Source organism: Salvia splendens, chromosome 10, assembly GCF_004379255.2.
Source record: "Salvia splendens isolate huo1 chromosome 10, SspV2, whole genome shotgun sequence".
NCBI classification, from domain to species: domain Eukaryota; kingdom Viridiplantae; phylum Streptophyta; class Magnoliopsida; order Lamiales; family Lamiaceae; genus Salvia; species Salvia splendens.
Window position 1 is genome coordinate 18,890,577 of NC_056041.1, and position 16,731 is coordinate 18,907,307.

Here is a 16,731-nt window from a genome sequence, read left to right on the forward strand (position 1 = left end):
ATTTATTATCAAATGAAAAGTAGTTTTGTGAGAAATATAACGACGTCTTAATGATATATTTTTTATTCAAACATATGCAGTTAGGATTTTAATTGTTAGATTCTTTATAAAAGTATTAATATTTAATTCGATATGTTTTTTTAAAAATTAATAATTTCAATCTTATTTGAAATGTGAAGTTCTGAAATATGTACTAGTACAAGGCAATTCCGATTAAATCCATTTATTATAAAATAGAAATTTAACAAAAAATGAAATTGAATAGTGTAGAACCATAAAAAGGATAGTGACATGGGTATCGACGGCTATAGCAAAGGTTAGTGATTGGTCACGAAGCGACTAAATTTTGTGATTTTGCTTGGTTGTTTCTAGTTTTTCTATTTATTCTAAAACAGAGTACCAATTTGAAGAGAAATGAAAAAGGATTAATGTCAGCTATAAAAAGAATTGTGACAGTGATATTGATTGAGATATGAAAGTTTAGTGATTGGTTACGAATCAATTAAATTGTGATATTTTGTCACGAAAGTACAAATTAATGCATATACAATGAAAATTTGTAGTATCATAATAAAAATGATAAAAAAAACCCACATCTTATATTAAAACTAGAGACCAAATTATAGTTCTTCTATTATCATGAAAAGTTGCATGTATATTTTATGCAGTAAAGAGTAAATCGTTCTTTACTTTATTGGTAATTTTGGAATAATTTACAATATAGTAGGAGCTACAGATACAATTAAAAACAAGGGGGCACAAAAAGTAACGAGAGTAGTAAAATAAAGAGCACTGTAGTAATTTTAGTTAATAGTAATACATGTGATCCTTTCTTTTTTGAATAAACTACAAAGACTATCTATTGAATATTATTTGCATATTTGAGGTACCTCGTAAAAGCATACCTCCATGGAAGTTCATTGAACTTGTACATCTACAATCCACTAACATTATTTTTACTTTTTAGTCTTTATCTCTCTTATTTTTTGTTTAATTTTTTTTCAATCTTTCTTATTTTTTTCTCTTACTTTACCAATTATACACTAAAATTCATGTCATTTCAAAAGTTTATATATTTCAAGGACGACAGTAGTATATAGCTCTATGTAATGCATGTTTGTTAATTTTATAGTAAATTTTTTTTATTTCTTTCTTCGTATTTTAATACTTCTAACAAATTTTCTTTTCAATAGTAATCGTTAGATTTTTTTATTTTTATGGATAGTTGATTAGTGTTATTCTTTTGTCCATTATTTAAAATGTCATTTATTTAAAATGTATTTAGAACTTTTTATTTCTTTCTTCGTATTTTAATACTTCTAACAAATTTTCTTTTCAATAGTAATCATTAGATTTTTTATTTTTATGGATAGTTGATTAGTGTTATTCCTTTGTTCATTATTTAAAATGCCATTTTCTCATTTTGGATTGTCCATAATTTATATCATTAACCTTTTGTACTCATAATTCGTCAAATAGGGAGACGTTAGAATATCAACTCCCTTCATAAAACTACTAATTTATTAAGTGGATAATGAGTTAATTTTATAGTGTTAAGTACATTTGTGTGGTCCACATTGGAATAGCTTATAAATAATGCATGAGTTTTAATAACAGTGCAAGTACCAAGAATCATTTTAATAATAATATAGAACTAGATTAAAAAAGATTTGTTATGTCCAAAGCTGAATAAGTAACTGAAGTACATCAAGTTTTTACTTTATTGCAACATACACCATTACATAAGACTACACAGTACAGTGGCGTGTAATCTTAATTGTTCAAAACTCAAAAAATAAAAGGTGATAAAGAACACAAAAATGCAATCAATTAACACCACAAAATTTGAAGAAAACAAAGTCAATCAGATCAAAAACAAAAAACAAAAACAAAAACAAGAGCTAGGAAGATGAAAACCAAACGAAGAAGATCAGCATTTCGGAAGATCCGACGGCGGAGGAAGGAGCTTTTGATTTGGAAGCTTCCCATCCAAAACAAGCCACGCCATCTTCAAACCCCAACTCGTGTGAACCTCAAGATGACAATGCATGAACCACACACCTGAATCGACAAATGCACCCATTCATTATCATTCTTTTTCATCTTTTTATATAGACCGTTCATGAAAAGTGTGAAATTTCTAATTTTGGAAAGTTTTTTTTTCTAAATAGGTGGGACCCATTATCTATGAACAATACTTCGTTTTCTTTCTATTTCTTTTTTACTTTATCAATTATACATTAAAAATTGTGTCGAATCAAATGTTACCAACCTGGATTATCAGCCAAAAACCTAATGGCAACCCATCCACCCGCGGGCACACCAACCGTATTCCTCTCAACCGGGTCGACCAGATTGAATCCATTCGGATCACTATTCGGGTCATAGTTCCCAAAACCCTGCCCCACCACAAAAAAATTGAATCCATGGAGATGGAGGGGATGGCTCTCCGCTCCAAGAATGCTCGTATCCTGCAACACCACCTCCACGCTCGTGTTGAACGCCAGCACCACCAGCTTCGTGCCGTTCCCGACCGCCGTGTTGTTCGGCGGGCTGCCCGTGTAGTTGAACCACCGGAGCGGGCTGACCGGGAAATCCGGGCTGTACACCCCGCTCGACCGGCCCGCGAAGTGGGCCCCCAGGAGGGCCTTCGACGGCAGCACGAAGCTCACGTTGCTAACCGACGCCGCGAATCTGGTCCCGTTCGGCCCCTGACACGTGGCGTTCTTCCGGTGGCACGGCCTCGTGCCTAGCCCCACCGTGAAGAAGAACCGCCTCTCCACCTCCCGCGGCACCTTCGCGGGGAACTCCGGGCTGGCCAGGCTGCGGAGCTTTCCTGCGAAGGCGGTGGCGAAGGAGGTGTCGTTGAGGGAAGGGAGATGGGGTTTGTGGAGGGGGAGGTTTTTTATGTGGAGGGGGGATGGGGTTTTGTATTCTAAGATTGCGGCGACAGTGGAGTTGTCGAAGGTGCCGGGGCCGGTGACGTAGGGGCGGGCGGTCATGAGGAAAGTGGCGCCGGGGAAGCGTGGTTTGGTGTGGAGGAGGACGTTGGTGGTCTGGCCGGGTGTGATGAGGAGGGTGGAGGTTTGGAAGGGCTTGACGTAGACTGCGTCGGCGTCGACAACGGTGAGGGTGTGGTTGGCGATGCTGAAGAAGAGCTCGTCGTTGAGTGCAGCGTTGATTATGCGGAGGAGGTAGGTCTTGCCTGCCTTCACCCTCAATTTGAATGTATCTGTTTAATTCTTGAGGAATTAATTGAGAATATTAATTTTCAGTGTGATTTTCCAGGTTTTTGGTGTTTACCTTTGGCGGAACAGTTGTACAACGGCCCCGGGAGGCCGTTGATGGTGTAGGCGTCCGAGACGTTGGGGCCGCCGCCGGTGGCTAGAGCTTGCTTTATTATGGCTTCAGGGTCAGCATTGAACCATTCTCCTGTATAAATATCATTTATGTTGTAACATGCATCTAGTTTAAATCAGAAGTACTCCCTCCGTTAGCGTCTCATAAATTTTATCACACTTTGACCAAGCATGGGTTTTAAGAAATGTAATGTGGAGAGTGAGTTGAAAAAGTTAATAGAACGTGTCCTACTTTTATATTAGTTTTATGATAAAATGTGAGTGAGAATGAATTAATGGAACATGAGTTCCACTACAAAACATGTTAAAAAGTGGAATGTGACAAATTTTTTGGGATGAATGTAAATGGTAAAATGTAATAAACTTTCTGGGACGGAGGGAGTAAGAATTTACTATGATAAAAATGAAATTTTACCAAATATGATGGGGACTTCCTTGTAAGGTTTTTGGAATGGATAGTTGACATTTTTCTTTGGGAGGATGATGATAGGGCCATAAAGAGTAGATCTAAGCCAAGAAATATGTGCATGCCAAAAAAGGGTTCCTCTTTGCCCAACTATGGTGAAATTGTAGACATAGCTTTGTCCGGTTTGTATGGGGCATTGTGTGATATATGCCGGCCCATCTGCCCATCCACTCCGGAGTTGCCTAATTCCATGCCTATCACAGATCGATAAGACAAAACATGATAAGAACATAATATAGGACATGAGTTATCTACCTTAGCAAACGAATATTTTGACTTAGTTATTTGCGCATACCAGTGGATGGTGATATTGTTAGGGACGTGATTGGTGACTTTTATGAGTAAGCGATCGCCCTCTCTTGCTACTACAGGAGGTCCTGGGAATTTCCCGTTCACGGTCACAATGCTCTTCGTGTGGCACAATCGCGTCACGTTTTGCATCTTGATCTGAAAGAGTTAAAAGATATCAACCACTAATTGAAACAAGACATGCTAAAAAAACAACTACTACATCTTGGTAAAAGAGTACTAACATTGAAGTCGTAGCGCCTGGTCATGGCTAGTGCATAGTGAGGAAGAAGGCATAATGCCATGAATACAGAAAACAATGCAAGTAATTGAGAGTCACCCATTTTTTCTTTTCTTGAAAAAGTGAGTGTGGAGGATGATTGTTTGTTTCTGCCTACTGTTAGAAAAATGCCATTGATCAGGTTTTATAGGGTGGCGTTTGGCTGATTAGGTGATGAAGAACTTAATATTTTTTTTAAAAAAAGAATATATATATATATATATATATATATATATATATATATATATCTTCACTAAAAAGGGATAAAATATGCAAATACTTTGGAGGTCCATGTGTTGTTGGAACGCAACATCAAAGTGGTGTTGAAGACAATAGTTCATAGTCTTGTCAAATCATTCCTTATTCGTGTTGCTACCTCTTAAAATATTGAGTAATATTTCTATACCTAATTTTATTTTATCATGCATCTAACAGAAATGACGTTAAAGATTTTAGTTAACAATCAACTGGGTTACCTAGTTGAGTAAACTTCCACATGACTGCAATCTATTTTCAATAGCTTTATGAATGAATTGTTAAAGCTTCTGATAAACAATAACCATATACTTGGTATTCAAGCATATAATAGAAGTATATGCGAAGAGAAATTTGTTGAGGAGTCGTACAATAAGATATCAGATATGGACAATGATAGTCCTTATTCATTAAAATTTTCAAATGATAGATTTTGTATGAACATTTTTATAGTATTAAATTTATAATGCTTTGCCGTCTGAGTTCTAGTCCACTTGGCCAGTTCACCATGATTAAAAAAGAAACACCTAAACCCAACTCAATTCAGCCCACTTTATATCCCGCCCAATTCAGAACTAAATTTTATCCCAAGCGATGAACTGTTTACAAGCACCAAGTACTAATTTTTTTTAAATAAGGAGTACTAAATTTTTATCTTGTATCATCAAGATTTATATTTTTTATGCTTTTTATCTCATAAATTTCAATTTGAATGTATAGCTCGATAATTCTATGGTATTTTTATATAATAACAAGATTTCACAGTATTAGTTCCAAGCAAAACAATATTTTACCGTGGAAATTTTTGAACTAAATATCGAGATTTTTTCAGATTTATAAGGTTAAAAATCAAGGAGGAGGAGAGCTTCTGTACTCTTATAGCTTCGTAAAAAAGTAGCTAATAATTTTAATGGAATTAATATATCACGCTTGAGAAAATATCTGACGTTTCAATTTTAGCATTTTATTTTTATTTTTCACTCCTTACGCAGGAGTGGACATGCGTGATCGTGAATACTGAATAGTCAATCTCAGCTTCAAACTTTTTTTAGTAAGTACCTTTGCTTTAATATCTGGCTTTAATATGAGAGATGTCCAAGACTCCAATGTGTGATTTATATTGGATAATTGACCCTCTCATAGTAATAGCTTCGCTTACTATGCTAGATTTTGTTTGTGGTGAAAACCGCCAATTTTTCTAGTTGGATTACACATGCCTTCAATAAGGGCTCAACACCCTACTAAGTTAGAAATTTATTTATTTATATAATATCGTTGTTTATTTGGTATTCTATGTGAAAAGCACTCATAAATAAATAAGAAGTACTACTATATGAAAACTATTATCCAATATTGGCTAGTATAGGGAAGTAATTGATCGATCTCACAAGAACGGATGTGTTAGCTCGCATTAAGAGGGTTTTGGGAGAGTTTGGCTGCTGCCACGCAACAAGTGGGTTGAGAAATTAAACTATTAGAGTTGGGAAATCAAAAGCAGGTTACTCCATCTACTGGACCTAAGAAACAGAAAGAGAACGTAAGCATGCATGGGTAACAAAAATGATGATTTAACTAAAGAAACGCAATGACTAAGCTACTTGATCGGGTAAGCTGGTTTCCTAAAACGGCTAACAAAGCGTGAATATGCAATGGGGACCATTTTCCCGAATCACGCAGTACGATGGAAAAACAGCAAAAAGTAAACAACACAGACGACAGATCCGACTACTAACTAACTTTTACCTTCATCTTCTCCAACAATTGAAATAACAGAGCTGAAAACAGAGTATCAAGCATACGAAACAGAGCAATCACAGAACCTGCTGCAAACATTACGATCGAACACGAACGACTAGATCTAAACTACTAGGCCGAGCAAACAAGCAGAAAACAGTAATTATCCATAACCATGCAAAATTCAAAATTTCACAACTCAGATCCACAACTCCTTTTAACAATTCTACTCAGATCAACAGAGAAAAACCTCCAATACGTCAAACCCATACTCCTCAACTCCGATTCAAACAATTCAACGACAAACCAACTTCGATCAACCCGATCTCCACTCCGATTCAAACAACAGTTGCGAAAAGTACCCAAAACAGTAAATACCAACAATCAAACATCTGAAGCAGCTGAACAGAAAACTTGAAATTCCATAGCAACGATAATCAAAGTTCAACACAGAAGCAATAAACGCCGAGCTTCTATAACGGTGAAGTCTCGGCTTAAAGCAACAGAAAGCAATAGAAAACGATAAATTGTATCTTCGCCCTTCATGAGGACAGTGTTACACCACAAAATCCAAGCTAGACCACCACGAATTCCCAGAATTTTACGCCATAAGTATCTAAGTGAGCAGAGAAATGATGTGTGTGAGTGATGAGCTAAGAACGAAAGGTGAATGATGATCCCCTCTCTTCATGTTGTCTCTATTTATAGTTGAGGCTCGAACTTCTAGGGTAGTTCCTCTGCTGAATTGTCGATTGTGCCCTCCTAGAAAGTCCTTTAAACAAGACATTTTTCTGCTCACAACTGCTTCCTTGATCTCCTGGGTCAGGTTGCAACTGACTTCTTCACTCCACTTTTCCTTCAGTTTCCTTTGCCTGGTGGATTTTTCCTTCTGTTCCCTTGACCTGGCAGATTCTCTGCGCACCTGAACTTAAAACATATTTTAGTTCACATAAATCATAGAATTTAACCTCATAACCGATGCATGAAATTAGCCTTATCAGTATCCATTGAGTAGTGGATCCAAGGGGTGATAGAGCTAATGAAAGTTGCCTAGGGTTGTCTTCATCTTTGTGGTTAAGGTCCTATGGTTGCAGCTCCCTTATCTCATCAATATACACATGCTTTCCTTTTCTAATCTTTCATCCATTCTAGTTTAGATTCAATTTTTGTGGTTGGATCTACTTTATCCTTGTTTTTATTGAGAAATTGAAAATCAAACTCACAAAAATATGAAGATCAAACATCACAAAAGGAAATTTGCTTAGGAAATGGATCATAGAATCCTTGGATCCAGGTCAAATTGACTTCATTCTGTTTCTAAAAATTTGTTTCTGAAATTTGGGGTGTTAGGTAATCGGTAGTTGAGGTTATCATTATTTGAGGCCATGGTTTTAAAAGCTTCTTTCTGACAATGTGAGCACCATTTTCAATTTCGGCACACTTCATATATTCACGGCTGTCTTGCATGATTATTTATTTTTTTAATAATAGAAATACAAAGTTTTATTGCATTGTCATTTATTAGACTAAAAGCTCCAGATTATTGGTGAATACTCCCTCCCTTAGTCCGTCGGTAGGAGTCCCACTTCTTGACGGCACAGGTTTTAAGAAATGTTAAGAAAAAATGAATAAAAAAGAGTTAGTGGAATATGATCCACTTGTATATATATTATTTTTAAATAAAATGTGAGTGAAATTAGTTAGGGGAATGAGAGACTATAACACCCCGAAAAATAAAGGAGAGAAAAAAAATCAAACTAATCTAGTTAAATCTTTTCCTAGTTGATCACTTGGTCAAATATATTTCTCCAAACCTCATCACCAAACAATTTCCTCATATCTCCACTCCCTAAAATCTCTCCAACAAACCAAATCCAATCTTTAAAGATACACACATCCATAGTAATATATATATACACACAGACCATTCCACAGTCTTTACCTTTCCTCCAAATTCTGAGATAGCAAAGGGAGTAGAGAAAGCCGTGAGTTTCATTCCTTCCTGCAATTGCAAAATCTTTCTCCCCTCCAAAAAGGTATATCCCTCCCAATTACATATGAAATTCTCGCTGCATATTTTCATGATTCACAGTAGTTCCTCCACGAGAATTTAATTCACCCTTGGGAATTTGTTGAATGATTTATTAAAGCCTCAATCTTCTCAATCTTTAATGCTTAGATGTTGTTTTTTTTTCTTCCAATCTCAAATTCTTGATGCCCATTAATAACTGAAATCAAATAATTAGAAAACTTAATAAGAGTGGATTGGGGAAAAAGGGAGAGGAAAACTTACCGGTTAGAGAAGCTGACCGCCGACAGACAACGACGGCGAGGCGGCTCCAATTCTGCTGAACGGCGAACAACAGCGGTGATTGAAGGCTGCTCGGCGATGAAGAGGCGGTGACGGCAGCGATTTGCAGCGGCCATGGACGGCGGCTGCTGCTGGCGCAGATTTAAAAGAGGGAGATGTAATGGTAGCAAATACGCGACTCAATCTTGCTATCACAACAAGATCGATTCCGGAACAAGAAGAACAAACACTCGATATGAAAATGAATAAAGCTAAGAACAACTCTCGGAGAATTAATGGAAATCTTGTATTCAATTTCTTGTGGAAGATTACAAACTGATGGATGAAAAATCTTTCTCTCTCTCTGCTTGCACAGCTCGGTTATTCACTCTATATAACACTAATCTAACAACCAAAACAAATCCAACGGCTGTCATTTAAGCTAACTAACTAATCGCATCCGACGGCTCACGTTTGTCTATGCATCAGTTAATAACAACGGCCAACACCGAACTCGACTAAGTTCGGCCAACACCGAACTCGACTAAGTTCGGCTAATACCGAACTCGACTAAGTTCGGCCAATACCGAGCACCAGCAAGCTCGACTAATCACCGAGCACGAATAAGCTCGGCTAACACCGAGCTGCAATCAATCACCTAACAGTATATCAGTCCCTGCCGCGCACGATTAAGCTCGGCTAACACCGAGCTTGACTGATTGTGCAGTTTTGCCCCAATCCTCATAACAAATCTCCACCTTGGGACACAACTGGACAATCCACAGAGCATATCCATCTTCCACAATCACTCCAGCTGAATCAGATTCACCAAATCCATGCAATACTTCAACTTAAGTCCGGGTAACACCTTTGTTAGCATATCAGCAGCATTGTGCTCAGTAGCTACTTTCTCAATCTTTACTGAGCCCTTTTCAACTTCATCCCTCACAAAATGAAGCTTAACATCCACATGCTTGCTCCTCTCATGGAATGTCTGATGTTTTGATAGACATATGGCACTATTTGAATCACATAATACAGTCACAGCTTCTTGATCGACTCCAAAATCCGAGCAGATTCCTTTCAGCCACATGCTCTCCTTTACAGCCTCAGCCATGGAAATATATTCTGCCTCAGTTGTTGAGAGTGCCACCACAGATTGCAAACTCGATTTCCAACTTACAGCAGCTCCATACATGCAGAAAACATAGCCGGATTGGGACTTCCTTGTGTCAATGTTAGTTGCAAAATCAGAATCACAATATCCCAATAGAGGCTGTGTATCAAAATTCTTACTTCCATCAAACAGTATGCCATAATCCCGAGTGCCATTGAGATACCTTAATATCCATTTTAAAGCTTGCCAATGCTGTATACCCGGATCAGCCATGTACCTGCTCACAACACTTATTGCCTGGCTGATATCTGGCCTTGTACACACCATGGTGTACATGATACTCCCCACTATGTTTGCATATGGGACCTTATCCATTTCTCTTCTCTGTTCATCATCTTTAGGGCTTTGATTGCTGCTGAGCTTGAACTGTGAACTCAGGGGCATGCTCACTGGTTTGCTATGATCCATCTGGAATTTCTTGATCACACTACTGATATAATCCCTTTGAGTCAGCCATATCTGCTTGTGATCTCTATCTCTGATAATTTCCATCCCAAGAATCTTCTTGGCATCACCAAGATCTTTCATATCGAATTCAGATTTCAGATCAGCCTTCACTAACTCCACCTCTTCCTTATGCTCTGCAGAGATCAGCATATCATCTACATATAACAGTAGATATGCTACAGCGACTCCACCTCTTCTCTTGATGAACACACAGTGATCATACAAAGATTTTTCAAACCCAATCTTCTGCATGAACACATTGAACCTCAGGTACCACTGCCTTGAGCTTTGTTTTAGACCATAGAGACTTCTTTTTAGCAAACACACTTTCTTTTCATCTCCTGGCTTCACAAAACCAGGTGGTTGCTCCATGTATATTTTTTCTTCAAGTTCACCATGGAGAAAAGCAGTTTTAACATCAAGTTGTTGCAATTCCCAATCTCTTTGAGCAACTATAGCAAGTAATAGCCTGATGGAGCTGTGTTTGACAACAGGTGAGAAAATTTCATTGTAATCCACACCCTCCCTCTGTGTGAACCCCTTAGCCACCAACCTTGCTTTGAACCTGATATGGTTGTTGTTGAAGGCCTCAACCTTCTTTTTGTAAATCCATTTGCACCCTACTGTTTTCTGATCAGTAGGCCTCAGTACCAAGATCCATGTGTGGTTTTTATACAAGCTATCAATCTCCTCTTGCATAGCTAACAACCACTGATCCTTTTCAGGGCTTCTGATTGCTTCTTTATAAGATGAAGGTTCATGGTAATCCATCTGTTCAGCCACTGCCAGTGCATAGTGCATCATGTCATAATCATTAAATCTAGAAGGGAGCTTAATATTCCTCTTTGCTCTGTTTCTGGCAATCACTCTCTCTGGTGTTCTGATTTCAGCTTGCATTCCAGAAGCTCCACCACCACTGACATCAGATGTAGCATTTAGATCAGTCTGAGTTACATCTGTAGTTACTTTCTGGTTCTCCACCTCAAAATGAACTTTCTGATTATCCTTGTTGAGGAAAGGCATTTCAGATTCTTTGAAGATCACATCTCTGCTAACCACCACTTTCTTGTTTCCTTCCTCACAGCACCACAGCCTGTACCCACTGACTCCCATCTGATACCCAATCATTACACACCTGAGAGCTCTAGGTTCCAATTTACCTTGCTTTATGTGAGCATAAGCTCTACACCCAAATGGCCTCAGTTTTGAATAATCCCCATAAGATCCATACCATTTGCTGTCTGGGGTCTGATTTTCAATGGCAGCTGAAGGACATTTATTGATCAAAACAACAGCAGTAGAGGCTGCTTCACCCCAAAATGGTTTAGACATTCCAGACGCTATTAACATGCACCTCACCCTTTCAAGAATGGTTCTATTGATCCTCTCAGCAACCCCATTTTGTTGTGGGTTGTGAGGGACTGTTCTGTGCCTCTTTATCCCCTTATCTTTACAGAATCCATCAAATTCATGGGACAAGAACTCAAGCCCGTTGTCAGTCCTAAGACACCTCAATGGCTTTCCTTTCTCCAACTCAACACCTACACACCATTCTTGAAACCTCTGGAATGTTTCTGACTTGTCTTTCATTATTACTATCCAAACCTTCCTTGAAAAATCATCAACAAAGGATAAGAAATACCTGCCTCCTCCAAGGCTATTCACTGGTGCAGGTCCCCATATGTCACTGTGAACATATTGGAGAGGCTCTTTCGATGTGTGCTTGCCCACTCCATATGGCAGTTTTTTGCTCTTACCAAGTATGCACTCCTCACAAGATCCAATGTGTCTTTGTACATCAGACTCAGACATCTGAATTATGCCTTGTTTCACCAACTGCATCATCCCAGCAACTCCTACATGCCCGAGCCTTGTATGCCAATTGATGGTTTGTTGAGTTGAATTTGCAGAACCATCAATAGGCTCAGCTTGTAGATAATAGAGTACATTACTTCTGATAGCTCTCATAATCGTCTGGCCATCCTTTGTAACAAGCATTTCTCCACCATAAAGGGTCAATCTATAACCTATCTTCTCAAGAAGTCCCAATGAGATCAAATTTCTCTTGATGGATGGGATGTACCTTACATCAGTAAGCTTTCGCAGTGATCCATCTTCCATCCTCAAGCATATGTTCCCAACACCCCTTACATCACACACATGATCATCTCCTAGCAACACCGAGCCTTCAGATTCCTTTAAATCTTGGAACCAGTCAAGGTTGGAGGACATATGGAAACTGCAACCTGAATCCATGATCCACAGCCTTGATAATGGACTATCCTCCACCACATTGAGAGCTCTTGCCTCTTCAATTTCCTCAGTGATAGCTGCTGTACCATCTGCTTTGTGATTTTCAGCTTGTCTTTTCTTCCAAGCAAAGCAATTTTGCTTGATGTGTCCTGGTTTCTTACACCAAAAACAACTTCTTGACTCCTTCTGATCACCTTCCTTCGCACCCCGTGGTCTCCATTTATCAGATGAGGGTTTCTTGAATTTGAATTGTTTCTTTGATGCAGTCTTCACATTAAGGCTTTCAGCAGCTTGATCGATTTGCTTGCTGACAGATTTCTGCATTCCCTTCAGCTTTAATGCAGAATATACCTCGTCTAAAGTCACCTTCGAATCCCTTCCAAGAAGTATTGAGTCTTTAAATTGCTCAAAACTCTGAGGCAGAGCATTCAATAACATCAAAGCTTTATCCTCATCTTTCATGGCATCATCCACACTCTCAAGATCATCTATGCACTTGCGAAAATCTTCTAATTGATCTGCTAAGTTCTTGGAGTCAGAAAACTTGAAATTGAATAACCTTTGTTTGAGATGCAATCTATTTGAGATCGACTTCTCCATATAGATTTTCTCTAACTTCTCCCAAACTCCTGCGGCATCATCTTCCTTTTGAACCTCCCTCAAGACTCTATCGCTGAGGCACAAGACAATCGAGCTATACGCCTTGTATTCCAGTTCTTGAGATTTCGCCGCATCCATTCCTTGAATCTCCTCCTCATCCGCCTTGGATTTGACATAATCCCAGACTCCTTGCTGCATAAGAACAGCTTTCATTTTCAATCTCCACAGGCCGAAATCATTTTCGCCGGTGAACCGCTCAACGTCGAACTTCGTGGTAGACATTGTTGAATGCGTCGTCCTTCTTCGTTTTTCCCACAGACGGCGCCAATTTGTAATGGTAGCAAATACGCGACTCAATCTTGCTATCACAACAAGATCGATTCCGGAACAAGAAGAACAAACACTCGATATGAAAATGAATAAAGCTAAGAACAACTCTCGGAGAATTAATGGAAATCTTGTATTCAATTTCTTGTGGAAGATTACAAACTGATGGATGAAAAATCTTTCTCTCTCTCTGCTTGCACAGCTCGGTTATTCACTCTATATAACACTAATCTAACAACCAAAACAAATCCAACGGCTGTCATTTAAGCTAACTAACTAATCGCATCCGACGGCTCACGTTTGTCTATGCATCAGTTAATAACAACGGCCAACACCGAACTCGACTAAGTTCGGCCAACACCGAACTCGACTAAGTTCGGCTAATACCGAACTCGACTAAGTTCGGCCAATACCGAGCACCAGCAAGCTCGACTAATCACCGAGCACGAATAAGCTCGGCTAACACCGAGCTGCAATCAATCACCTAACAGTATATCAGTCCCTGCCGCGCACGATTAAGCTCGGCTAACACCGAACTTGACTGATTGTGCAGTTTTGCCCCAATCCTCATAACAGGAGACGAAGAGTAGGTGGGAGTAACTTGAATTATTTAGTTTGTTTCTATTTGAAGATGTTGTGTTAAAAAAAAGGAAGGTACCGTATGTGGCTGGGAGCATTTTTAACTAGTGACTCTTTTCTCTTTAGTATTTGTTTAATTGGTGGTTGAACTAGTTTAATTATTAATTGAATTGCTATATGTGAAGTTTTCTTTAAGAAAAGATGGAAGAATAATTGGAGCGCAGACCCTTAGGATGCATGCATTGGTAAATTTAATTATTTTGCAAAGTCTAATTTTGCATATCATATTATTTCAAAAGGGTTACTTTCTCAAGCGAGTAAGGCGAAGTGAGAGTTTTCAAGTTAAGAATATTAAGAGAACGAGGTGTGCTTTCTTTTTAAATAAGGGCAATGCCCTAAATATATTTTTATGTGAAATGTATTGTGTCATGCCGTATTTTAGTTTTTGAGGATGTGCCTATCTGATCGCCTAGTGGGGAGCGAGTCCCTACTAGAAGTTATGAGTTTAATCGAATTCGGGTTTGTCTAGGGAGCGAGTCCCTATTCAAGCTAGTGTACACAGAGGGGATCGTGCGCTAGCTTTCGAGTTGGCCGGTCCGGTGATTGAGAATGTGGCAACGTTCTCGTTTCACATAGGAGGTTCAGATATGATACGAGGAGAGAGAAAAATGAGTTTTTTTTTTTTAAATTAACTTCATATATTTATATCATATATATGAAGGAGGAATTACAAATCAACTCCTATAACAAGGAGGAAAGACAAATGCTGACACCGCGAGAAAAATGGGTTTTTTTTTTTTTTAAATTAACTTCATATATTTATATCATATATATGAAGGAGAAAAATGGGTTGCAACCATACTTTTGAGTGAAAAAATGTTTTGGTGACTTGGTCTTTTGTAAAACCCCGAGTTCACTTTCAAATGCTGACACAATATTTTATAAAATGTTTTCAGCATGAGTCCACTGAGTGCATCAAGTACTCAGCCCTGCATTTCTTTTTAAAAATGTGCAGGTTGAGCGTGACTGGCGCGGTGGGTGTTGAGCAAGGTCGTTGAAGAAATCTAAGTGTCTAGAGTGTGTCATGTCTTGACACGTGGCATATTCCTTTTCTCAAATGCTCCCGCTGAGTAGTTGTCCTTTTGAGTGCATGTATTGTTGAGATACTCTGATTGTATTCGAGTTATTCCCATTTGTTTCGAGCTATGGTCGTTTTGTGTTGTTTTTCCCTTTCTTCCCCGCTTCTTTAATCCTCCCCTAGTCGCGATCAACCGTGCTTTCTATCCTTCGAAAATGCGGGTGTGACAAAGTGGTATCAGCGCAATTTTTCTTTCCGCTCTGGACCCGAGAGTTTTTTTCAGTCTTAGTATAGACTTGTTTCGCTAGACTAAAATAATAGTGACAATGATAATAATGATAATAATAATTATGCATTAAAGACTCAACATCCCGACTCGTCGCACTCAACCGAGAAAAAGGTAACATGTTTTTTTTAGAATGTTTTTATGAGAAAGTTTTGGAGGAAGGAAAATGAGAGGATTTTTTAGAATGAAATAGGAGAAAATTTTTATAAGAACGAGGAAGTAAAATCTTTCCGTGAGGGATTGGTTTTAAATTGAGAATAGTATTTTCTAATGTTTGAGAAAAGAGCAAGTTTTGAAGAGAAATTATGAGTTTGATTTCGAGTTTGAGTTTTAAAGTATGAAAGTGTTTTGCTTTGCGATGTTAAAATGTTGTGTGTTATACTTGGTTATCTTTATGTATGAATGATGATGAAGTATGTTGCGAACATAGAGTGCTTATGTTGTAGGCTAGATTGAATACGCGCGAACCGTAGTTTAAGTTGAGATAATCCATCACTTTCCCGAGTGACGAAAACGAACGAGAATCTGAAAGTTTAGGGTGAACCCCTAATTTGTCAAGGCACGATGAGGCAAGGAGATCGAGAGTGCGAATGGAGGCCGGTGAACCATGAAACTTTTCTTGGAATTGCGTGAAACTTTGGAGCAAGCTAGGTGCGAACCATTCGAAGGATGTAAGTAAATTTCGGCATGAGTCCACTGAGTGCATCAAGTACTCAGCCCTGCATTTCTTTTTAAAAATGTGCAGGTTGAGCGTGGCGGGCGTGGTGAGTGTTGAGCAAGGTCGTTGAAGAAATCTACGTGTCTAGTGTGTGTCATGTCTTCACACGTGGCATATTCCTTCTCTCAAATGCTTCCGCTGAGTAGTTGTCCTTCTTTTGAGTGCATGTATTGTTGAGATACTCTGATTTTATTCGAGCTATGGTCGTTTTGTGTTATTTTTCCCCTTTCTTCCTCGCTTCTTTAATCATCCCCTAGTCGCGATCAATCGTGTTTTCTATACTTAAAAAATGCGGGCGTGACAGAGACCATATTACCATTTGTGGTAAAGTGAACCGGGCTACTGTTCACGAACGGACTAACATGGAAAAATGAGACTCCTATTCGCGGACAGAGGGAGTAACATGTAGGAAATTTTATAATCTCCTTTATTTAGGTCTAATTTGTAAGTTCTACATTCAATTATATGATTCTCTTCTAGGATTAATAGCAAAAATATCTCCCACAAAAATGTCATATTTGTGGGATGGCATGAAATTTTAGGAGGTTTTATTTTCTGTATTAATCAGAGAGAGAAAATATATATTAATATGAG

At 38.5% G+C, this 16,731-nt stretch overlaps 1 protein-coding gene across 1 annotated transcript; it reads right to left on the bottom strand.

Annotated features, from left to right (window-relative positions):
- Nucleotides 1–1,703: 1,703 nt before the first annotated feature.
- Nucleotides 1,704–4,493, bottom strand: LOC121753120 (laccase-17-like). The gene is made up of 6 exons (XM_042148301.1): nt 4,359–4,493; nt 4,121–4,272; nt 3,775–4,019; nt 3,304–3,432; nt 2,273–3,232; nt 1,704–2,061 (listed from the first exon to the last, which is right to left on the bottom strand). The coding sequence occupies exons 1-6, from the start codon at nt 4,455–4,457 to the stop codon at nt 1,931–1,933; spliced, it is 1,716 nt and encodes a 571-aa protein (XP_042004235.1). The 5' UTR covers nt 4,458–4,493; the 3' UTR covers nt 1,704–1,930.
- Between the last annotated feature and the right edge of the window lie 12,238 nt (nt 4,494–16,731).

Bases quoted from the DNA above. Each gene is read 5' to 3' on its own strand.
- LOC121753120 (XM_042148301.1), bottom strand. From the start codon at position 4,457: ATGGGTGACTCTCAATTACTTGCATTGTTTTCTGTATTCATGGCATTA. The intron at 4,273-4,358 runs GTTAGTACTCTT...TAACTCTTTCAG, and splicing joins CCAGGCGCTACGACTTCAAT to ATCAAGATGCAAAACGTGAC. The intron at 3,433-3,774 runs GTAAAATTTCAT...ATATTTATACAG, and splicing joins GGAAGTCCCCATCATATTTG to GAGAATGGTTCAATGCTGAC.